At 40.9% G+C, this 25,146-nt stretch overlaps 1 protein-coding gene across 1 annotated transcript; it reads right to left on the bottom strand.

The window, feature by feature from the left end:
- Positions 1–24,374, bottom strand: SFT2D1 (SFT2 domain containing 1). Its single transcript, XM_063125675.1, has 8 exons — positions 24,173–24,374; positions 20,033–20,119; positions 18,757–18,842; positions 17,624–17,705; positions 15,647–15,682; positions 12,682–12,740; positions 2,607–2,636; positions 1–671 (listed from the first exon to the last, which is right to left on the bottom strand). The coding sequence occupies exons 1-8, from the start codon at positions 24,233–24,235 to the stop codon at positions 632–634; spliced, it is 483 nt and encodes a 160-aa protein (XP_062981745.1). The 5' UTR covers positions 24,236–24,374; the 3' UTR covers positions 1–631.
- Positions 24,375–25,146: the final 772 nt, after the last annotated feature.

Here is a 25,146-nt window from a genome sequence, read left to right as displayed (position 1 = left end):
TTAAAATAATTATATTTATTTTGCAATCATTGATTTAATATATTACTCATAAAGCACTTTTAGTCAAGTGTATTTTAAGTATCACAGTATAAAAAGTTGGCATTTAAAATAAAAGCCTACCATAAAAGAGTTGTGTTTACAAACAGCCTTCTTGTACATTCACATTCTTTCCATACTACTCATGTTTAAACATTTCAGAAGAGCTCCATTAGCTATACATTTAGTAAAATACTTAATTTTGCAATAATTTTAAATGTCTTTGGGAAGCATAGAACAAATAATGCACAAATGGGAAAGATAAATAGCAAAACTGAGATAAAAGTATTTACATGTATTTTACCTGAAACCAAAAGATCATCTAAGTTTGAGATTAAACAATGTTAGCAGAACCTGATCCATCAGTTTTAAGGACATTGTGTGAGGTAAGAACCCATATTAAGAACAAGCACGGATATAAGGTTTTCCTGATGTACAAGTGTTTGTATATATATTTAAAACGATTATTCTGCTAACAATTTAATCTCCATTGTTGAAGAAGGATGTCACTGTTTCAGCAGCTGAAACAATTTGAGTAAACTTGGAGAAATGAAGCTGGCTTCCAAACCCATTGAAAAGTGCCTCCTTGTTCATTTTAACCTAGGCAGGATGTGAAGCATTTCATCACAGCATCCCTTTAATAGAAAAAAAAAACAAATTCAATATGTGCAGTATGCATGTGCTGCATATAATTTCTTAATGAAAAAATTTATATCAAATACATGTATTATACTAAAACTCAATTTTAAATTAGTTCACAACAATTATGATAGCAAAATCTAGTTACCAGGTGTAAGAATTCTAAAAGCTCAAGTACTATGTTGGCAGATGGAAAAATGCCTCAGATAAACAATTGTACCTGCTTTTTTAAAGCAGTCTTAATGCCACAATCCTCAGTACTCTTTGAGAATAAACCCCACTGATTTTACTAGGACTTACTTCCAAACAAGTATGTACGGGAACAAGCTGCACAAATGTAATGGCTACACACAAATATTCAGGTGAAGCAAGTTGTTGTCACATGCTTCAAAAAGCAATAAGTTACTCATTTGAAATCTTATGAGATCTGATTTCAATAACCATTCCTGGACAAGTATTACGGAAAAATGAACCAGGATATCAGGAGTCCTGAATTTTAATTTAACTTTTGGTTGCAGTGAACTGTATTGTTCTACAATAAACTTGATGGCACCTTGTGAACTAGAATTCGTAAGTAGAACATTCTGCTTTCAGAAAGTAACATTTCAAGATGACATTCTGCCCTTTAAGGAAGGGACTATATTAGGAAACAGGGCAGCCAGGGAGGAGCAGAGGATCCATTGCTGCAAGCCAAGTTCTGCCAGCCAAGGAAAAGGGTGTGCACTATCCCATCTGCAGGATGATGTAGCTGAGGAGCACAAAGATTCTGGACCACGGGGGATCCAAAGTTGCTGTAGCTGGCAGAAAGCTCCACAGGTAGAATGAGGGTGCCAGGGCGGATGAAGCCCCCTCCCCATCAGCAGTGGCTGGGGGCCTCCACCCAAACCTAAACCCTCCAGTGAGCTAGCTATGGGGGCTAGGATTGTATTTTACTTGGTAAATGAATCAAGCAACTCCAGGCACTCTTGGATGAAATGGATTATCTAGATCCATTTCAATTGGGCTTTAGGCCTGGTTTTGGAACAGAAACTGCCTTGGTTGCCCAGTGCGATGACCTTTGCCAGGAGAAGAACAAGGGGAGTGCAACCCTATTGATTCTCTTGGACTTCTTAGCGGCTTTCGATACCATCCACCATATTATCCTTCTGGCCAACGAGACCACATTACGCCAGTCCTTTTCCAGCTTCATTGGCTGACAGTCCAAATCTGGGCCTGATTCAAAGTGCTGGTTTTAACATTCAAAGCCCTAAACGTCTTGGGGCCAGGTTATCTGAAGGAATGTCTCCTTCCATATGTACCTGCCCAGACCCGAAGATCATCTTCAGGGGTCCTTCTCTGTGAGCCCCAGTCAAAGAAAGTGAGGCAGGTAGCTACCAGGAAGAGGGCCTTCTCTGCTGTGACACCCCAGCTATGGAATGAGCTCCCTAGAGAGGTTTGCCTGGCACCTACATTATACTCCTTTTGATGTCAGGTGAAGTCCTTTTTTATTTTCTCAGTAGTTTAACAGTTTACCATCTTAAGTTTTTTTGCTGTTTTAAATCTGTAATTTGAATCTGTATAAATCTCTGCATTGCTGCTCAGTTTTATCCTTGTGCTTTATACTGTACTTTTATATTGTGTTTTTATATTGTGGATTGTTTGGTACTTGGTGGTTTTAATTCTTACAAACCACCCAGAGAGCTTTGGCTATTGGGTGGTATAAAAATGCAATAATTAAGTAAATAAATATGGTACAAGGTTAACCTAAGTGTAACAGGAAGTGTGCTCATTGACACCTATGGACAAGTATATTTGATGATTTAAGATGTGCTAAATGGTTTATTACACAGGGGAAAAAAATCTAATCTCTTTCTCACAATAACAATTTTTAAAGTGGTAAGATAACTGTGCAAGCTCTTATTTTCAAAGAGCAAGATAGCAAGGAGACTCACCTTGCATAAGGGATGTATGATAGACTGTACCTGAAAAGAGAAACAGGAAAAGTTAATATTCTAGCCCACTCATCCTGTTTTAGTCCACCCTCAAAGAAGCCAATCTAGTGTAATAAACCTTTAAGATTAATTATTTAGATTATGTACAACTTGAAAATAAAAGGGCTTTTGAAAGAACTGGATGTACTGCCAAGAGATTCCTGACTCTATTCTCCATTTCAGATTTTATTGCAAATAAATTACTTGGCCTTCTCTAAGAGGGTGCATTGATGACTTTATGCAACTGCTACAAAACCAAAGTAGTCAAAGAGTGCAACAAATCATTTTATTATTTGTAAATGTCTTAGAAATAAGACTGAGTGAATATAGTATTCTTAATCAAAGGTGGAAAATCAGTTAATTCAATATACTATGAACATAAAAAGTTATCCTCAGCCAAATCACTATAGACCTTGAGCCAACCATGTTATCGGTACCACTTGGGGGGATGGATTCGAATATGATTTTTTGGCAAGGTATGGATGCCTAGAGATGGAAAATATGTGATAGCAAGTCATAACTCTTTGCCTTTTGTGTGTTACCACTCCACTCCCAAGATACCTTGATGTAAATGGATTTTTTTTTATAATGTTTAATATTGTGACTTTTATTATTAAACATAATTACAGTAATTCTGATTATATAAATTAATAATTATTATAATAATTATGATTATAATAATTACACCAATTAAAATATATAAATGTTTTAAGTATTGGTGTTTGTTTGTTTTTGTTCAGAGCTGGTGGTGAATGACCGTGCAGCATCATGAAGAAGACTGAAACAAGGACATCCTGTCCCTCTGATCCCCAGTGTATTTATGGTTAAATGTCCAACTTGGAGATACGATGACAAGCCCACAGGACTACTCATCATGGAAAACTCTGTTAGGGGCAGCTCAAGTAAGGAATCACATTCCACTGTTAGACATTGCAAGAAATGTGGAAAGCAAAACGGTTCCCAAAGAATTTTACCACAGGAAGTGCAGGAGCCTGTTTACTATGAAGAGAAATGTACAGAGTATTAAGCGAAAAGCTGAAGCAAGTGTCAGTGCTGATGCTGGAATGAGTGAGTGCATGAGTAAACACTTAAACAGAAGAACGTCATTAAAGTCAAACGTGTATGCTGAAGAATATATATTTTGTGGAAAGATAAAATGCTAGAAGGGAACATCAACGCGTGAGAAATTAATCAAGGCTACGGAGCTAAGAGTTGACAAAAGGCTTTGAGAGTGTGCAACCATTAATTGTGATTCAAAGATCTTAGCAGTTTGTAGTAGGGACATAGTGGCTGCAGAAGCCCATTAACATGCATCTTGTTATAAGAACTATACAAGGGTTAAAGCAAAGGAGGAAGATCATGCATCTAGCATTTAAACCGATGATCACTACAAAAATATGAGAGATGAAGCATATGAAGAACTATTTCAATACATTAGAACTGTGATTATTCTTAAAAAAGAGGTAATACGTGTGACGACTCTCACTGAAAGGCTTGAAACCGTCATGACACACAGAGGAATACAGGAAATAGATGAATCATATTAGAAGAAAATTGGAATCCAAGTTCGGTGACAGCCTCCATATATTCTCAGACAAACAAGGAAAATTATTGGCCCAACCTGATAGTGTCATGCTACAGGATGTTGTAAGAGAAAACCAGAGTTTGAAAAGAGAATTATCAGTTTTAAAGGTTAAGGCAATATGCATTAACAAGATCATTGATAAAACATCATTGCACATAAGAACAATGATTAAAACAAACTTGACGTCAACACCATGGCCATATCATCCTTCAGATGTTGATAAAGGTTCATTTACAGTGCCTGATTATCTTAAACGGTTCCTATTAGGACTTCTGACTGGAGATCCAGAAAACACAAAGCCCTCCAAAAGGGTCGCCTTACTTATGCAATCATTCAGCCAGGACCTTATATATGCAGTGACAAATGGCCAACATGTATAAGGAAAACAACAACAGGCTCGGTGCTTGGCCCGTTGTTGTTTTCCTTATACATGTTGCCCTTGGGCAAGCTTATTCAATCTCATGGCCTCCAATATCATCTGTACGCCGATGATACACAACTATATCTGTCATCTCCGGAACTATCTCCTGTTGTTCACGATCGTATCTCGGCATGTCTTTCAGATATCTCAGCTTGGCTGCTTCATCGTCGTTTGAAACTCAATATGGCAAAGACTGAATTGCTCGTTTTTCCTCCTAAACCTTCTCCTCATCTCTCATTCTCTCTTACTGTCAATGATGTTACGCTCACTCCGGTCAAGGAAGCTCGTAGCCTTGGCTTTATATTTGACTCCTCGCTCTCCTTTATTCCTCATATCTTGTCGTTTCTTCCTGTATAATATTGCCAGGATTCAATCATTTTGTCTGTCTCTTCCGCCAAGACGCTTGTTCATGCACTGGTTATTTCACGGTTGGACTACTGCAACCTTCTTCTCTCTGGCCTTCCTTCTTCTCACATCAGTCCGTTGGTTTCTGTTCACCACTCTGCCGCAAAGATCATCTTCTTGGCTCGCCGCTCTGACCATGTTACTCCGCTTCTGAAATCTCTTCATTGGCTTCCAATTCACTTCAGAATCCAATATAAACTTCTCCTGTTAACCTTCAAAGCTTTTCACGGTCTAGCTCCTTCCTATCTCTCCTCTCTCATCTCACACTATTGCCCCGCTCGTGCTCTTCGCTCCTCTGATGCCATGTTTCTCGCCTGCCCAAGGGCCTCTACTTCCCTTGCTCGGCTCCATCCATTTTCTTCTGCTGCCCCTTACGCCTGGAACGCTCTTCCAGAACATTTGAGAACTACAAGTTCAATCGCAGCTTTTAAAGCTCAACTAAAACCTTTTCTTTTTCCTAAAGCTTTTAAAACTTGATTTTGTTCTGACTTTATGCTGCTAGTTTTACCCTACCCAGTGCCTGCTTACCCTACCCTATGCCTGTTTGCATTCTCTTCCCCTCCTTATTGTTTTACTATGATTTTATTAGATTGTAAGCCTATGCGGCAGAGTCTTGCTATCTACTGTTTTACTCTGTACAGCACCATGTACATTGATGGTGCTATATAAATAAATAAATAAATAAATAATAATAATAAGAAGAAGAAATCCCCAAAGCAATTGTTGCTCCCATACGCCGTAAAAATGCTGACAGGTAATGTTGAAATAATTCGCACTCTAAACAGACTTGGTCATGAGATTTCATACTCGTAACTGGAAGAAAATGATACCACCTTATGTCTTCAGAAACTTGCTACCTTAAATGAGCAAATTGTTCTTCCAGCCACCATTCAGCCTCATGTATTCACTAACTTAGCATGGGATAACATTGATAGGCTGGAAGAGACTCTTAGTGGTAAGGGGACAACTCATTGAGTCAACAGTATAGCTGTGCAGCCCAAGTTGTTTGGACCACAACCTTTTAAAGCTCCTCTCCCAAGCATTGAGAACAAAAGCAAAGAACATTGACCACCACAAATACTGAAGAATTGTTCATGTATGTTTCTGGTGAACGAGTTGGGCCTCAGCCATTGATGACAAGTACCGAAGTCATGCCGGAATGTGTTGCTTAATTGAAGCTTGCACAAAATAAGAACATAATCTGGGTTGTTACAAGACAAGAAGGGAGCCTCACACACAGGATTTAACATCAGTACTAGAAACCTAGTTAGTGTATCACAGGATTCCATTGGCTACCTGCCCACCATTAATGCCCCTGCAACTGAGTTGACAACTGTTTCTGAAATTATGAAACAGTCAGGGCTGATTAGAGAATCACTGCATTAGATGAAAATTGTGGTCATGGATCAAGCTCTCTATGCAAAAGCAACTGAGATCGTGTGGAAGCATAAAGCAATGTATGACAGAATCATTCTTTGAATGGGCACCTTTCACACCATTTGCAATGTCGGAGACGAATAGGATCTCTCTGAAGAACTAATGGACAAATTGGAACAATTCTCCTGCTTAGTGTATGAACCAAAATCTTCGGTACATCACGTGAATGACTTGAGATACCACCTATTTTGCGCAAAGAAGGGTGAGATAGACAGACATCAACTTCCACCTTGCAGGGACTGTTTGAAGAAACATGCCGAACGTGCAAATTATCAAGCCGCTATAAGCAAGAGATATCTTCTGAATGATCCACAGACACCTAGTCCAATTGGGAGAGGGTGGAAGTTGGAAAAACAAGATGGAGCAGAGCAACTGGTAGTGGAGTGGATGGAGGGGCAGCCAGCACTGCAGGCTGTGTTAGATCTACTAGCTTGCAACTGCATTAGCAACTGCCAACATGTGACTGCTGTCTAAATGACCTCAAGCACACTGATGTGCAGACTTCCCGGCTGTGAAAATCAAACAGACGCAGAGAGTGATGACGCCTATTCAGAAGAAGATGATTATGACGAATGTGAATGATAAAATTCTGTTTATGTTCAATCATAACATATATTGCCTATGTAAGATGTAACAACTACTACTACGTATTAGAAATTGTCAGTGAAAATTATGCATATAATCTATATCAATATATAAGGAATACAATAAAGTTCTATTGTTATTATAAGGACTATATTATTATAGTGAATAATCATAATTATTTTTAAATACTATTGAATTTAATCAATATGGTGGAATTAGATTTATTTTTCAAAATATTATGATGAATTTGTATGCTATTTATCAAAAATATGAAAACCATTTTCCCCTGCCTATAGTTGCTAATCCAATAATATCAGACAAAAGGCAAAGACTTATGACTTGCTATCACATATTTTCCATCTCTAGGCATCCATACCTTGCCAAAAAAAAAAAAAATCATCTTAGAACCCATCCCCCCCGAGTGGTACCAATGGCATAAATTTGAGGTCCTGGCTCATACATACATTTTTATTATGTGGTCACAGACCCAACAGAAACAATACCCACAATCATTAATTTAAAACCATAAAATCACAGTCATTTGTTCATTACACGAACAAGCTAAAAGAGTTATTTAAAACATACACATATTTAAAATATATAGGCATAGTTAGAACACCTGGTACAAAAGATAAGTAACAGCAGCATGGGATAGAAGTTACAATTAAGATGAAGTCAATTTGCGAGACCTTTGTATGGAGAAGAGGAACTTAGCCACTAACTCTGTTGTTAACTTGTTTGTACCTGCCAGAAAATATTCCAAGTACTGTTTGCGTGTCCTTCCAGGGCATTTTCTCATAAAAGGGCCAAGTAATCTATTTCTCTCCTCCCTGTGGAAGCGATATTCGAAAAAAACATGGTCTAGTGTTTCGACTGCTTTGTCACCACAGGGACACAAGCGGTCCTCATATGGGATGCCCTGATAATGCCCTTCCAAGATTGCAGAAGTAAGGCAGTTAAATCTAGTCCTTGTAAAAGCATGTCGGTACTTGGGGATAGTCAAATAATCCAGATATCTAGCATATCTGGGAAATTCAAAAATTAGGCCAGAGTGTATTGGAGAGCAGGATCTACGTGCCTTTGTCATAGCATATTGAAAATCTATATCCTTAATCCGTTGTTCTACTATGGATTTTGCCACAGAGTAATCTTGTGTATGTAGAAAATCCATTGATAGACCTAATATGTGCAATTTGACAGTAAAACCTTTGAACCATGAACTGGTAAAAACATCCCTTTGCAAAAGATAAAGATAGCTTTGGGATGAGTTGGCGTATACAACCTTTAGCCAATATCGAAAGGCAAGGGACCAAGCCCTGCCTTCTATAGATGCTAGGCCAGCCTCCAGGCGCAATCCAGATGGCACACACCTTGGCATTCCCAAAAGTGAGTGCAGGAAGTTTGACAGAACACACTTGGCAGTTGTATTAAATCCCTGGATCCATATTGGGATAGCGTACAACAACTGGGCCAAAATTTTAGCCTTCAATACTTGTAGGGCAGCAGAAATAAATTGTCCCCCCTTGATATAAAAAACCAAAAAACTGCCTTACTGATATTCTGGGCAGCTTGAACCGCAGACTGCCTATGGGTAGCCCAGGAAAATGTGGAGGAAAACACAATACCCAGATATCTATACTTCTTAACTTGCTCTATGTGCTGTCCCTCTATTAACCACTTGTTTGTTGTTCTATGCCTGGAAAATACCATAATTTTTATTTTACTGAAGTTAACTGTGAGTAGATTATCCTTACAGTAAGTCATAAAAACTCGAAGTAAGCGTTTAAGGCCTATTTTGGACAATGCCGTTAAAACAGCGTCATCTGCATACAACAATAAAGGGACTTTGGTCTCTGCCAGTTTTGGTGTATGAAAGTCAGATGCTAAACAGTTCCCTATCAAATCATTTAGATAAAGGTTGAACAATGTAGGGGCTAATATACAACCCTGGCGGACACCCTTGTTGGCTAAAATAGGTTTTGTCAGCTTACCCTCCAAACCACACCTTACTCGCAGCGTGGTGCGCTGATACAAACATTTAATAAGATGCAACAATCTTTTGTCTATGCTAGAATGTTGTAACTTAGTCCATAGTCTTTCTCTTGATATTGTATCAAAAGCAGATTTAAGACCTATAAAAGCAACAAACAGACCATTTCCATAAGAATTCATTTTTTTTTTTTGCCAGATGGTTTAGGTCAAGAGTTGATCTGCCCTTTCTAAAACCAGCTCATGGCCTACTGCTCCCTAAAGTAATCACCCAGATCTCTGGGAAGCAGGGCTCGAAGGCAGTAGCTCTCTCTCACACTGTTGCCCCCAGCAATTTATTCCATTGGCATATCCCTGAACATGGAATTTCCATGTAGCCATTGGTGGAAAAAGAAATTAGTTTAAGCTAGTGGCAATCCCCACAGCTTGTAGCAGCAAATCATGTAACAATTGTGATATTGTGTGCCTTTACTGTCAACCAATTTCATTGGGTGACCAAAAGTTCTAGTATGAGAGAAAATTGTTTAATATTAGGGATGTGCTCCGCTTCTCCTCAAACCGGAGAAGCAGGAGCGGAGCGTGGGGCTCCGCCTACCCTTAAGGCAGAGGCGAAGAGAGTCAGGGGGGCTGCGGATCGAGACGAAGAGGATCGCCTCAATCCGGAGCTTCGCCTGAAGGTAAGTGGGGGGGGAGGGGGACTAATCTGGCGCTGCCGGCGCCGCCATCCATGCGGCGGCAGTGGCAGCACCAGGTAAGGGAGTAGGGAGGAGGGACACTTACCTTCCTCCATCGCCGGCTTCAATTGAGGCCCCGGTTGAAGCTGGAAGTGAAGGCCGAGGCCTCTTCCGGCTTCAACCGGGGCCTCAATTGAATCCCGAGATGGAGGAAGGTAAGGGGGCTGGGGCTGGGCCGGGGCAGGGGTCTGGCCTACCTGGTGCTGCCATCCATGCAGCGGCGCCGGCACCAGCGCCAGGTAAGGGAGCAGGGAGGAGGGACGCTTACCTTCCTCCATCGCCGGCTTCAATTGAGGCCCCGGTTGAAGCTGGAAGTGAAGGCCGAGGCCTCTTCCAGCTTCAACTGGGGCCTCAATTGAATCCCGTGACGGAGAAAGGTAAGGGGGCGGGGGCTGGGCCGGGGGCCTGGCCTGCCTGGCCTACCTGGCGCCGCCGGCGCCACCATCCATGCAGCGGCGGCAGCGGCAGGTAAGGGAGTGAGGAGGTACGCTTACCTTCCTCCGTCGCCAGCTTCAATTGAGGCCCCGGTTGAAGCTGGAAGTGAAGGCCGAGGCCTCTTCCGGCTTCAACTGGGGCCTCAATTGAATCCCGCGACGGAGGAAGGTAAGGAGGCGGGGTGGGTGGGTGGTTTCTCTTGTGCCGCCGCCGCCGCCCATATAGTGACAGCGGCGAAGCCGGATCTCACTCTGCGGAATGGAGTGGGAGACAGGCGGAGCGGCGTGAAGAGGATTGGGCCCGATCTGGATTTTCCAGATCGGGCCACGAAGAGGATTGGGGGGTCCGTGCACACCCCTATTTAATATATAATTTTATAAAACTCTACAATGTTCTCCCTTAGTCAATTCTTTTCGAAGATAAGAAAGCCCTGAAAACTTCAACTTTTCCTTGTAAGGAAGATGTCCCAGCCTCTTGATAATGCAGGCTAATGTAGGAATATGCTCAAGCCTCTTTTCTGCATTTTCTCCAACTTTCAGGACAGGGCAAGCAGAATTGCATACAGTATTATAAATATGACTGCACTATATAGATTTGTATACAAGCATTGGAATACTGGCAACTTTATTTTCAATCCCTTTCCTAGCGTTTGTCTTTTTATAGCTGCTGCACCTCATGATCTTTCTTGGTTAGTCACTATTGTTAGTGTATAGGTTTCTTTACATTTACTTACAGCAAATCTTATAAACTGCAGCCATCACGTGTTTCTACTTTATTAAACATTGCTCCATATAGGATTATTTTCCATATCTCTCTACCTCCCCTTAATAGTTGATGACATAACAGATGTGGCAATTGTTTTGTATAGTCATACTAGCTGTAGCTTATATCAACTTAAGTGCAACCTGAATACATCTACACAGGAGAGAAGCCTCTGAATCTTATCGAGGGTTAGTCATAGAGACCATTCAGTAACAGAAAGAGGGCATTACAAAAGGTATCTCAATTTTCACCTCTTATGGAATAAATGTTATTTAGGGCAGCATTTTTCTCTTTCTTCTTTTTTTACCTGTGCCCCTGCTTTGGTACTTATCTCCTGTGTTCCCCACTTCACACCTCAACCCAACACCAATGAACAATATGTATTCCCCTTCAGATGTTCAAAGGAGGGCCTGTCTCAGTTTAAGGTACATATAATTATTCCTGAAATGTCAAGGTAGTTAATTTGCAATAGTTTTATATATGGTTTCTGCAATTCTCATTTGCTCTGTTGTCTGGATAACAGTGAAAAAATCCAATTTATTAAGAACATTAGATAGTATTTTTGCTCCTACTTACAGCATGTTGAATTTGTCACTTATTAAAACTTCAGAAAAAGCTTATACCAAACTAATTTTGAATCTATTCTTTCTATTTACCACTGAGATGCCTTCACAGTAAATAACCAATAACTAGGTATGACATCATTCGAACAATGAAAATGGATCATCCTATGCATTGAGTCAGCTTCACGTCATGAGGGATTGAAGCAACTACTCTCAAGCAACTATTTTTGCATGAAGAAGCAAGTTTCTAATGACAAAGGTATTTTTTAATAGCATGTTTTGTTTGCTTTATGAATTTCAGTTTTATGAGCTGCTTTGGGAACTATAAAGTAAAAAGCCGCATACAATTATTCAAGTGCATACCCACACTTGAAAAGTAGAAGAGCCATACTTGTGCTTCGCATATGCCTGGCACCCAAAATGCTAGATCTCTAAATATCATTAGTTTTTTCAAATAATTTCTCTAAACAGCTTTTTTTTCCCCTTTCAACTCCCCCTCCCCGGAAAACCCTCAGTAATGTTCTAATTTATGTTCAGGGAATGCTTTTCATGTGATTTTTAGCAGACAAGTCAATGCATACTGATTAGGGGATTCTAGGACATGACACGTTCTATGGTGCATGTTGGCTAGGCCTATTGAGCCTCCCCATTGCTTTGTATGAACCACACCTTTCAATATACCTGACACTCTTCCTGGGGGGGTGCACACTGAAAGGAAAGCTCACTGTTGATGAGCAAGATGTTCTTTGAGAAAGCTTGTTTACGATGACTGATCAGTACCCCTGATAACCATTACTGATCTTCTTATTGAGGAGGTCCTAGTAACTTTCCAAAAAAACCCAGGGCTCCTCAGAGCACTGTTTGAAAACCAGTTATGCATACATAGGTATTTGATGGCTATTCACTCAGAGCCCGAGACACTTCAGGTTCCAGGGAAGCAGGATCAAATAAAACCTAAATTTATATATTTGCAAATCTGACATAAATGAGATATATATTTTTAATGCCAGAAAACAAGGTAAACATAGTAGCTCACATTGACAATATTATCTACTATTTAGTTTCACATGCAGTGTTTTATACAATAGCAGTAAGTGATAAAAGTCTACAAAAGTCTTACCAGGTCATTGCCAAGAATTGCAGAATGCAGAAGAACAGAGCTAGTGCTTTCTTATGCCACTAAGGAAAATAAGATGAGGAATATATATATTGAACTTGGAGCAGTTTTTAAACCAAGAAGTATAAAGTGAACCATAGAAACTCCAACTGCAAATTAACCTTTGCTTGAAATAAGAAAACACACTGTAGGACACTTCCAATAGAGGATGTAAGCAGCACTTTAGGCTACTCATACATGCAGACTTAAGGGTGCAATCCTACCAATTGCACCCTCGATAACTGGAAACCCCTGAACCTGGAGATTGTCAATCATCCAACACAGGTAGGTAGGAGCAACAGAAAGGATCTTCACCTCCCTGTTCTCCCACACTGGATTTTTTTTTGCTAGATAGGCTTTTCTACCTGTCTAGCAATGGTGCTTCAGAGAAAAAGGAAAAGAGGCTGCAGAGACCTCAGGATAGCTCAGGATCATGGTTTCTCTGATCTCTCCTTCCTGCCCACTAAAATGCTTCTTTTCCCCCTCACCCACATTTTTCTGACTTTGGAGGGCAACCAGCACGGCTCTTTCGACACCAGCAAACGGGCGGGAGTGGGGGTTGGGTAGCTGACTCACCCTTCCAAGGTCAGAGTGTTGTTTCCTATGTCAGGGGAGGGGGCAGGGAATCCTCAGTATCCTATGACTCCTCAGACAATGTCTAGGGGCCATAAGATTGCTCTCATAGGATTGCTTTCATGAACCCCAACCTATGCATATTTACTTGGCAGTAACATCCACCAACTTCCATAGGATTTACTCTCAAGAGAGAATACACCATGAAATATGGCAATGTTTTCATTAGACTGGTTTATCTCTTGTGGACCATTCATTATGTTAACAACCCCCTCCCAAAAGGCGGTAGACATGGGATCCCCAATATGGTGCCTATAGGACCCATGCACCTGCAGAGACCTCCAACGATGCCCATGAAGATTTCTACTCTTTGCTTCCTTCAACAATTTACTTTTATTTAAAAAACTGGAAAAATATTAAGGCACCAGTTTTTCCTTCCTGTTCCTGAACCTGCCAGCTATCAGCTGTTCAGCAGCAGGAAGAGAAGGAAAGAGTGGCCTCCTGGCCTTGCTCAGTCTTCTTCTACCCCTTCCCCCTTTGCTCTCTCTCTCTCCACTCCTAACCTTTAACCTAGTTGTCTCTCCTACCATCCTTTGCCTCACTGTTTATTCCACCTCCTGGCCTTGCTTCCCCCCTTCTTCCCAGTCCCTAGCCTTGCTCCCTCCACCCCTTCTCACCCCTTTATCTCACTATTTTCCTCCTTCTAGCCCCTAGCTTCTCAGTTTTTCTCTCCCTTCTCACGGTCACACACACACAGATCACCTTTTCAGGCAGGAGTTCTGATGGTAGAGGAGAAGAAAGGAGCACTAAATGGGGGATGGAGTGGCTGAGCAAGATAGGGAAAACTTTTTCTTTCCTTTTGGGTAAAATGAGCAGAGCAATCCCATGTAGGTCTACTCAGAAATAATCTGCATTGAGTTCAATGCAAGCATGCATAGGATTGCAACCTTAAATGGGTATTTTGTTGTGCTTCTGTTGGATCAAATATGTCAATGGAATTTGGAGTTCAGGCTCTTCATCTGTTTGTATTCAGTTTCTTGGGCGAATTATTTATATTTTGACTCGCCAGGCCACCAGGGCAGCCATTATGTGACTAGAGATGTGAAGGCCCGGGAAAAACCCAGAAAAATTCAGAAAAAAACTGTTCCCCCCCCCATTTTTTCCAAAGCCTTTTTTGTGTTTTTTCCCAAGAAATTGGAAAAATTGAAAAAAATGTAGAAAAAACGGATTACGGGATGTTTTATTTTAGCATGATGAATAAAATGTTTAAGACAAGGTGTTCAGATATTTACTTCTCCAAATGATTTCTAAAACTGTACAGTATCAGATTATTACAATATCTGTGCACCAAGAACAAGCAAGTCCTAGGTTGCAAACTGAGACTACAAGTCTCAAATGCAAGAGGAAGATGCATTTCTGCCTCTAGGGGACACTTCCATGGAAGCAGAGACTGAAACGAATACTGATAGCTATAGGTCAGAAAACGAGCCTGATTAAATTTCATGCATATTCATTGAATCTTGGTCCCCCCTCCCCATTTTCCTCAGTTCTTTTTATGGGAATGGGGGCTTTATGTCTTGACGCTGGAAGACTAGCGGAGACAAATAATTTTCTTTGTTACTAATGTTGGTGTTTTCTTCAGTTGTTGTTTTTTAAAATTGTTTTTTGCGTGCTCCTCATAAACTGGCAGAACCAAAGAGGTTCCTTACAGTTCAGGTGTTCCTAACAGTTCAGGAGCTTGTAGCTCCATTTGTTACCCCAAAAAGTAAAATAAATAAATAAATGTAATAATTGTTTGAATACACAACTTTTAATATACCAAATGTAATAGTTTTATGCCAAACCAACTTGGACATAATTACATTTTATGTTCCTAAAGTAACAAAATGACTTTCAATCTGTAAAAAGTGCTAATATTGCATTATTTCAATTTTTCCAAAAAATTCCGTTTCCCCCCGAAAAAAAAGGTTTTTTTCCATGGCTTCAAAATTTCCGGAAATTTTACATCTCTATATGTGACTAGCCACATCCCCTGTGGAAGCCATTCACAAATGTGCCCATGGATCTAAAAAGGTTGGGGACCCTTGCGGTAGACAATCCATGGTTTGGATTGTATCACAATTTTTTTAAAAAAACCAAAAAAACCACACAATTTGAAAAGTTTAGGTTTTTGTACAGACTTCAGTTGGAGGGTGCTGTTGCACCGTGTCCTGCTTTCTTGGTCCTTGGCCGACAGTGTGAACAGAGTGCTGGTCTGATCCAGTATGGCACTTTTCATGTTCTTATGACAAAGCAAAGCTTATTGCCACAGCTAATTCAGATTTGCAAAGTTTCAAATATTGTCAATATTACTTACCCAGAACACAGCACATAGGGTGAGAATAAAGGACAACTGGATAAAAGAAAAAAAGGATCAAATCAATATATATTTAAGCAAGACTCGGTTTTGCTAGACCTACCTTAAAATCCGGGCGTGTGGAGGGGCGAGCCCATGCTACAACTAGCGTGGGCTGTCGCTCTAATCCACCCGTCAGACGCAATGGGCTAAAGGAAGCCCCGTCTTGTCCACCATTTTTTTATTTTTAAAAGGCTGGGTGCACAGGAGCGCCAAAGGTAAGATGTGTGTTTTTTAAAGGTTTCCCGCTCCCCCTGCCCCTGATCTCCCCCCCCCCCGGCCGCGATATCTCCCCTTGCCCCGTGTGCGGCTTCTCCTGGCTACGTGCGAGTAAGCCGCATAGCCGGGAAAAGCCGCAGAACGGGCTAGACCTTCCGCAGTCCCTTGCTCAGCCCGAGACTGCGGAAATACCAGGCTGAAAGTGGAGCCCGTTAACCCTGCCTGATCCTGGGATCCCCTGTGCGTTATCTGGACACACAGGGGTAAGCCCGGGCTAAACCCTGGTCTAGCAAAGCCCATAGTTTATGCAGTATTCTCCAGTGCAGCATTTCAATGTGAAAATCAACCAGACGTTAATCATTGGGTTGTATCCATAGTGTCATTCGGCTAGAGTAAAGCTTCTACTGCCTTCAGAAACCCGTTTTTATTCTTGCACAAGTGTCCAATCCAATACTTTGATTCTACTTGAACAGTGCTTTACCATAGCTCTTGCCTGCACTAGTTCTGCTAGCAGTTATTCAACTACTAGCAAAACACCAACTCCTCTAATTTATCCAACAGAGTAATGTTAGATATTTATTTACAATATTTATATACTGCGCCATATCTAAAATAGATTCCAGAGCAGTGAACATAGGAATAAAAAAGTAAAAAGATTAAAACAGCAAGTTAAAATTGTTCAATTTATAACAGAATGCAAATAAAAATTGTGGCTGGTCAGCTGAGGAATGCTTCCTGGAAATGTTTTCAGGAAGCTATGGAAGCAGCACAGTGTTGGTGCCTGCCTGACTTCCAGGTGCAGAGAATTCCAAAGAGAAGGGGCTACCACACTCAAGGCTCTTCTCTTGGTGGACTCCAGTTGGGCCATAGGTCCATGTGGAACTACCAGGAACATGCTCAGTAATGACCTCAGTGACCGGGCAAGTTGGTAAGGGAGAAGGCGCTCTCTCAGGCGTCCTGGTCCCAAGTTGTTTAGGGCTTAGTATGTTAGTACCTAAACCTTAAAGCTGGCCTGGCAGCCAGTGCAGTTCCCTCAGCAGAGGGGCAGCTCCTGAGAACAGCCAAGCTGCTGCATTCTGTACTAGCTCCAGCTTCTGGAGCAGCCTTAAGGGCAGTCCCACAGAGCGCAATGCAGTAACCCAGTCTTGAAGTTACTAACGCCTGTACCACTGTGGCCAAGCTATCCTTGTCCAGAAGAGGAGAACCAGGCAAAGCTGGTAAAAGGCACTCTTAGAAGCCGTGGTCACTTGGGCCTCCAGTGACAGTGATGGATCTAAGAGTAACTCCAAAACTACAAACCTGATCTTTCATAATCCATTATCTAAACTTTGAAGAATATATTTTTATTTAGCAGCTTTTTGGGAACAGAATGCACTACTACCCATCACACACACACGCACCCACCAACAGATCTCATGAACAGGAAAATTCATTTCCATGTCAAAAGTTATCACTTACAATCTCACTATACAAGCCATCAACTCTGGATGATTTACTCTGCTCACAAAGTAAGTTGGACAGAATTGATCATGAGCTCCAATGGTCTGTATACAACATACTGATTCCAGCTGCAAGCCAAAAAATGCCTTCTGGCTTGCAGAATCTCAGTCAATTGTTCAATATTAATTCCTGCTTATTCCTGTTACTAACCTTGCCAGAATACCCTCAGGAAAACATTATCCTTTGTTGCTTTTAAACAAAGAAACAAATGCATCTTACCAGCATAACAATTGTCACAATAATTCTTGTTGCTTCAAACATCTTTTTCAGCTGTTTTACAGGACCCATCAAGAAGCAAGTACTGTTGTACAAGAAAGTAAACAATGAATGTAACAATGAGCTGTTAATATGACCAAAGTAATTTGCCTTTCTCAAACTGCATATTGCTTAAAATTTAAGCCTTAAAGCGTGACTGGGAAGAAATCAAGTTCAAAGCTTTCAAGAGGCACACATGAAAATAGTTTAAACATCAAACCCCTCTACCACAAGTGTGGAAAGCACAATTAGGGTAGAAATGGTTCGTGCTGGTGGCTGAATGTCCCGAGAATTTTATGAAGCCCATTAGAATTACTACTAATTTTAATGAATAAAACATGTTAAAGTTACAAACCATCATAACGTAGTGCTAGTTGCCAGGAAACGGCCAAAAGCCTATCTAGATGTGAGACGTACTAGCAAACGAAAAAGATATTAATGTTGCCGATAAGTCATTCATTTTCAAACAACAAAATGGTTTTGTAATTTTAAGAAGCACGTTCGCAATACCACCATTGTCCAATGCTTTTAATTACTGCTAATATATCCGAAAGTATTTTTTGGTCTTTCTCCAGGATGCTTGAAACAGACATCCCATTATATATCTGCACCTAAGTTTTACTGGAGCAAATCAGAGAAAGAACAGCAGTAGTTTAGTACTCAGTGGAGAGGCACTACAAATACTATAGTACTGCTGGAATAAACTTCTGAATCTTGAAAAGTAAGGGCATTCACCCTACACACACTCACACAAATGTAAATGTGTCACAAGCCTCCCAATCTCCCCTCATAGGCAAGGGTCCCCCACTCCCTTATTGCCCCGTTTATGTGACATGTTATATTTTCTGAGACATTGTAGTTATGAAGGACTATAAGAACTTTTAGGGGGTTTTATATCTTTACCAAATACCTGCCAGAACAAATACAATAAGTCAGCATTTCATTTTAGAGAGATGCAATGTTTTTATTATGTGCATGCTTTTAAAATATCATACACAGTATTCTCAGTTTGGATGTTTGCAGTTCTCTCCAAATGGACTGGAAACACAACATAAAGCTCATTTAAAAATGGCAATAATAAAGAAATGTTTCCATACCTGGCTAATGCAGCAATATTTCCTAAGGTATAGAATACTGCAAAGAGTTTTGTGCCACCACCTGGGAGCCAGAGCAGTGCTGTCCCCTATACAAAAGAAAGCCAGTTGCAAACTTTACCTGTGTAGAAGTCTAAGTAACAAACATTTATATTTTAACCAAACCAACACAACAGCAAACAAACACAAGGGGCTGAAGTATTTCCCCTATGAAGAAAGGTAACAGCACCTATGACTATATAGCTTAGAAAAAAGGTCAATACAGGGAGGCATGATAGAAGTTAAAAATAATGTATGGTGTGGAGAAGGAGAAGTTTCTCCCTCTTAATAGTAGAACCCAGGGTCATCTCATGATGCTGAATGGAAGGAGATCTGGGACAGATAGAAGTACTTTTTCACACAGCACATAGTTAAACTATGGAATTTGCTCCCACAAGATGTAGTGATGGCCACTAACTTGGATGGCTTTAAGAGGGGATTAGACAAATTCATGGAGGATAAGGCTATCAATAGCTATTGGCTACTAGGCATGATATAGCGAAGTAATTCTACAACAAAGATGTTATCAGAGAAATAAAATCTCTCTCTTTGTATATCTATATATCTGGCAGGCAACTCCAGATATTTTAGCCTACAAATCCCATCAGTCCTAGCCAGCATAGCCAATGGTAAGTGATGTTGGGAGTTGCTGGCCAAAACATCTGGAGGCGCACTAGCTGCCCAGCCTAAATAAAATCAACCAGTGAAAGCAGTGCAAACAGCTCATATCAATTGACCCTAACATGAATGTATTTTGTTCTAGATTTAGATTTTTCAGTTGCTTTGAGTTTATTTTTATGGGAAAAAGCAATTGGTACATTCTACATGTTTTCAAGTGGACAGTAGTTTGTACATACACACACACTGACATGAACAAGCCCTACATTCATAACCTGAGAAAAGACTGCTTGTATGAACATCTTTCCTATGTAAGACTTCATGCATGTAGATAACTCTTATGCCAGAGAAGGCTAGTCTCAAATACTTTACATTGATAGAATAGCTTTACAGAGGCAAGGAAATTTTGATGGTAAGAATATTCTACCATGTACTCTCGCACCTTCATTCTGAGGGCTGTACCACATACCTAATCTGAACAACCAGTTTAATCATTGTTTACCTGAGGAGTCCATGTATCTGTGGAACTTTTGTCCAAGAATAGAAAGAAAAAACAAGTACAATCATACTGATGCAAGATTGTGGAATATAGGAAAAAACAACATGCAAAGTATTTACTTACGAGAATAGAACAACAGATGCCACTTGCAAAACATATAGCGAACCATTTCACGCGAGTACTAAAACTAAGGGATGAAGTATCAAGCACCTTTGAGTGAAGAAAGAACAAAGAAGAAATCAGATTTTAATAACAGAACAAACAGCTTTAGGCTGAAGTCTTTACCAATGCAAGAATCACAATATCTAACATAAGGCACAATACATATATATTGTACTTATCAGAGAGCGATTCACAGAAAAGAAGTTTTTCAAGCCAGGATATTATGTCTAATAGTTTGCTAGCCAGATGATCAATGGAAAGCAGACAGTATGCACAGACTGTGGCCTGGATTCAAAGGGGAGCTTCTGCTAGCAAAAAGCCTCTTCTACTCACAGAAGGGATCTTTTCGATCAAGTGGAATAGCACTGTGCAAGATACATAACCCCAAAGCCAGAAATGACTTCCATTTCAGAAGCTATATTCAAGACCTTTTTATTCTTCAACAGTTTATCTGCTACAGCACAGGTGGCCAACTTCAAGAGGTCCAGGGGCCATTCTTGACAGACACACACACACACACACACACCACCTGGGATCGGACGCATATACACACACACACTTCACAGCACCAAATATATGAAATAAAAAATTAAAGGAGTACGAAGCGCCCAAAAAGCTGTTCCCGACATGTATTTAATCCGCACGCTGCCCACCTCTGTGCTACAGCATGTATTAACTATATTTATCATGCCATAAAGTGGGATGCACAGAAAGTAAATCAGAATCTACCATACGTAACATATGGATTCCAACACAATATTAACCAAGCTTAACAGTTCAAATTTGTAATTAATGTTATTCAGGTTAATATCTCTAAGAAGTGTGTGATAGGTTTTGTAAACAAGGGGTAAAATAAACCTCAAATTATATATAATCCAAGTAATGAATTCACCCGACAGACTGTGCAGGCCAAATAAAACTTAAAGCTAACATTCTTACTTCACCTCAGACTGCAAGTGCAAGCCAACCCGAAACTAAAATTGTGATTTTTTTTGTTTCACTTTCAGCAAACACATAGAGCAATGACTTATTTGTCTTGAGCTGGCACATAATCTTGCATTTACACTTTTACAAGTATTTTTTAAAAATACACACTTTGAATTTGTTTAAACATTTAAACCAAATTGAGTGTGCTTCAATTTCCCCCATAATCAAACATTTCATTTAACTACTTTTGGGTAAAGGGCATAAAATTAGCATGGAGTAGTTTTCATTTTTTTTCATCTCCTAAATACAGGTCAAATTAAAATGCTCAATCAGATCACTTCCGCCCCAGAAAAAACTAGTTTAGCCCACATGGCCTGCCTGTTTAGAGGAAATTAAGAGCTCAGATCTTTCCAGAAGGAAGAGCAGGAAGTTACTGGGCAGAACAGTTTATTTTCATGTGAACAGGAAATGTTCTTTTTGGCTTTGAAAGCAGAATATGTTGCAGTGCTCGGGTAGTTAGAAATAATTTTTTAAAAATCAATGAGATTAATACTTCATGCATCTGATGAAGTGGACAGTGTCCATGAAAGCTTATGACAGAACAAACTTGTTTATCTTTAAGGTGCCATAAGACTATGTTGTTTTTGTGCAAGATACTAACATGGCTACCTTTGGAAATGATAAAAATAGGAGAAAAGAGTAACCAGGTGGGCAAAAAAGGATGACCTCACCCCCACAAGTGATATACAGGGTAGCATCTCCTGGAGCCAGAATCTAGATCCCAGTGCCATGAAGACCTATAGTCCCTGCCCACATTCTATCAAATGTAAATAGGACTTATGCTATAATTCTAATACTTGACTTTAAAAAAATTCCCAATGTTTGTACTTTGTATCAAAAAGTAGCCTTTAGCTCTTGACCACGGATCAGTTTTAAGATTTTATAAGCATAGACTTAATATGCCTGTATTCATATTGCCACATATGATTTAGTTAAGAAATTATCAGTTTTTAACCACCTAGAACAAGCAAGGCAGGGCACTGACAACTATAAATGAGAGCCAGCAAAAATATTTATTTATTTATTTGTTACATTTATATACCGCCCCATAGCTAGTTCATACATCCCATGCCTCAGTTATTTAACAAAGCAGAAGTGGCAAGCAGGAGAAGGCAGTATGCTCGCTTGTGCTCAGCCCCAACAACCTATGGGTTAAACAACCCAAGGGCTGTTGTTATGTGCAAACCAGGCTGTTGTCTCTCTTCAGCCTTCAAGTTGCCTCTTCTAGCCTCCTGCTTACAGGAAACCACAACACCAAAAGGAGATAGTGGCATCTGCACTTTCTATACCTAGTTCCCATCCTAATTCTTAGAACTCCTATCAAGCAGCAGATGTTACTTTGAAAGTTAGCACAATGATCAAAGTCTTCTTCCCTATTGACAGCAATGAATAACTAAAGCTTTCCAAAATATAATGGCACATAACTTACCTTTTCTGATTAACATCTTTATCCTTATATAGGCAGCAAGGGGAGGAAATTATTACAAATTCAGAACAAGCAAGACAGAGGCACTTATATTCCTGATCAGATAATCCATGGGTGTGAGGCAAGGATTTTGTCATATTTTGGGAAATGCTAAGAACTTTGCCTACTTTAAATACCATGGAGAATTACAAGAAAACACGCAATGGAAACCTAGTCCCATTTATACAAACAAAAACAAGCAGAAAAGTTACCCTGAAAATTAGATAATATCCCAAATGAACTCATTTTATCTAATTACATCTATATTGTGCCTTTCTTTCATCAAGGTGGCATATGCATTTCCAAACTGTCTCCCATCTATACCGACATATAAAGTTCCATAAGTTTATGCTAATTTTCACTCAGTTACCTTTCTTGAATTATAAATTCATGGTTGGAGTCTGACCAACTGCAGCTGGCATAGAGAGAACTGCGCTGGTCACCTCTGTGAGGTTGGAAACTCAACCTCAGAGAGGAAGAAAGGGTCCTTTGGGCAGGGAGAAGAAGAGACTGAAGAGGCCTGGACACAATTTATCCTGAGCTTCCTCTAGCCTCCTCCCTCCCACCCTCTGAAATATCCTATTTAGATGGCCTGTACAGCTCTTCCAGCAAAAAAGCAAGAAGTGGAGGATAGGGGAGGCAAAGATTCTGCCCTGCCGGCTTCAGCCTCAGAGTTTGGAGGCTTCTGAGCAGCGAGGTCACAATCGATAGGATTGCGCTCGTAGTCTTCTTTTTATTAAAATCCAGGATTTCCAGTGATATTCCTCAAAACTTTATGGAGGACTTATTCAATTTTAACTGCATATGACACTTTACAACCACCACCTACTTAACAATAAACATGTCCACGAATGGTTTAAACATCTTGAAAGTCCTATGTAAGCATATTTCCCTGCTCAGGAGTCTTGCATATGATACTGCTCTCCCACACTAGAGGCCTTCAAGGGGCAGCTGGACAACCATCTGCCAGGTATGTTTTAGGGTGGATTCCTGCATTCAGCAGGGGGTTGGACTCGATGGCCTTATAAGCTCCTTCCAACTCTACTATTCTATGACTCTATGTTTCTACTCTGTGTGGAACATGTTGCCCCACTCTGGATTTAGCAGAAATTGGGGCCAGGGGAGGGAACAGAAACACATTCTTCAACGCTGAAAAGGGGGACTTTAAGTGGATGCCACCTGTTAGAGAATATTCAAACCCCAACTTCAAATATGCAAAGTACAGACATGGTCACTGGGGGGAGGGGAACTGTACTCAAGAGGAAGCCTGATCGAGGTGCAGAATGCCACAGCATACAATTGTGTTGAGACTAAAAACAATCATAAATAAAACAAAGTTATTTCAGCAGCTACAATAACCTTGGATGTTGAGCAATTAATGCCAACAATTACTTTCTTTTCACTCAGCAACATATTCCCCCAAACAAGAGTCGGGCTGGTTAGGGAGAGAATGGAGGATCCGTTCAATAGGGTTTACTCGCGAGTAAGTGTGCAAGAACGGCTCCCCGGGGGACGGGGGCTCGTCCGGTCAGCCCTGAGCAAACGGGGCCATCGTCCGTGTGGGCCGCGAAGGAAGCAGGCAAGAATTCAGAAGCGAAAGCGAGAGCCCGGCGGCGGCGGCGGCGTCTCTCCCTCCCCGTGAGACATACCTGCGCCGTCAGCCCTTGCTCCTCGTCGTCCTGTCCGCTCAGCACCCGCCGGAGCTTCTCCATTGCCACGACAGCCGCTCCTCAGCGCCGCTGACCACGACCACCACCACCGACGCCGAGAAGCGAACACGCCCCCTTTCCCTCGCCCGGGGTCAGTTGGCTCCGCCGCTCCACTCAGCCTTTCTGAGGAGACACCAAACCGGACGTCCGGAGGCTAGGAAAACCCGGAAACACCCTTGTTCAACCAACCGCCGCGATTCCAACGCCCCCAACCCAACCCCAGCGGCCGCATTTTCACATTCCCATCCCGCGTAGCCCCGCCCCTTAGCCTCAACCAACCACCGTTGACCACGCCCCCTCTTCGGCTTTGTTAAACCCAGAGAGATAGAAAATGCGCACAAGTATACATTTCCGGTTTCCATTCGGATACCTCCATGCGCGTGGTACAATCTTAATGCACAATGGACGAGCCACTTTAGCTGACAGTGTTTCCAGCGTTCTATGGTGCCGTATATACTAGGGCTTTCTCCGCTGTGGCACCCCGGTTGTGGAATGAGCTCCCCAGAGAGGTCCGCCTGGCGCCTACACTGTACTGCTTTTGTCGCCAGCTAAAGACCTTTTTATTCTCTCAGTATTTTGACACTTAATTTTAATTTTACTGTTTTAACTCTGCATTTTAATCTTATATCAATTTTGCTACGTGGTTTTATCCTGGTTGTGCTTTTTATACTGTATTTTGTCATTGTGCTTTTAACCTGTTGGTTGTTTTATTATGGTTTTAATTTTTGTGAACCGCCCAGAGAGCTTCGGCTATTGGGCGGTATAAAAATGTAATAAATAAATAAATAAATCATATTTCGTTGCAGTGCTTGTCCCGCACGTTCAACGCGGAACCTATATCATCGAGCCTGTTGACTCTTTGGAAACCTGAAGTATACCACCGAGTTTATTGATTCTCTTTGGTCCTATCCACA

The sequence above is a fragment of the Elgaria multicarinata genome, chromosome 4, assembly GCF_023053635.1.
Source record: "Elgaria multicarinata webbii isolate HBS135686 ecotype San Diego chromosome 4, rElgMul1.1.pri, whole genome shotgun sequence".
In the NCBI taxonomy this organism is placed as follows: domain Eukaryota; kingdom Metazoa; phylum Chordata; class Lepidosauria; order Squamata; family Anguidae; genus Elgaria; species Elgaria multicarinata.
The sequence above is the reverse complement of the archived record's forward strand: the minus strand, read 5'-3'. Positions and strand labels throughout refer to the sequence as shown.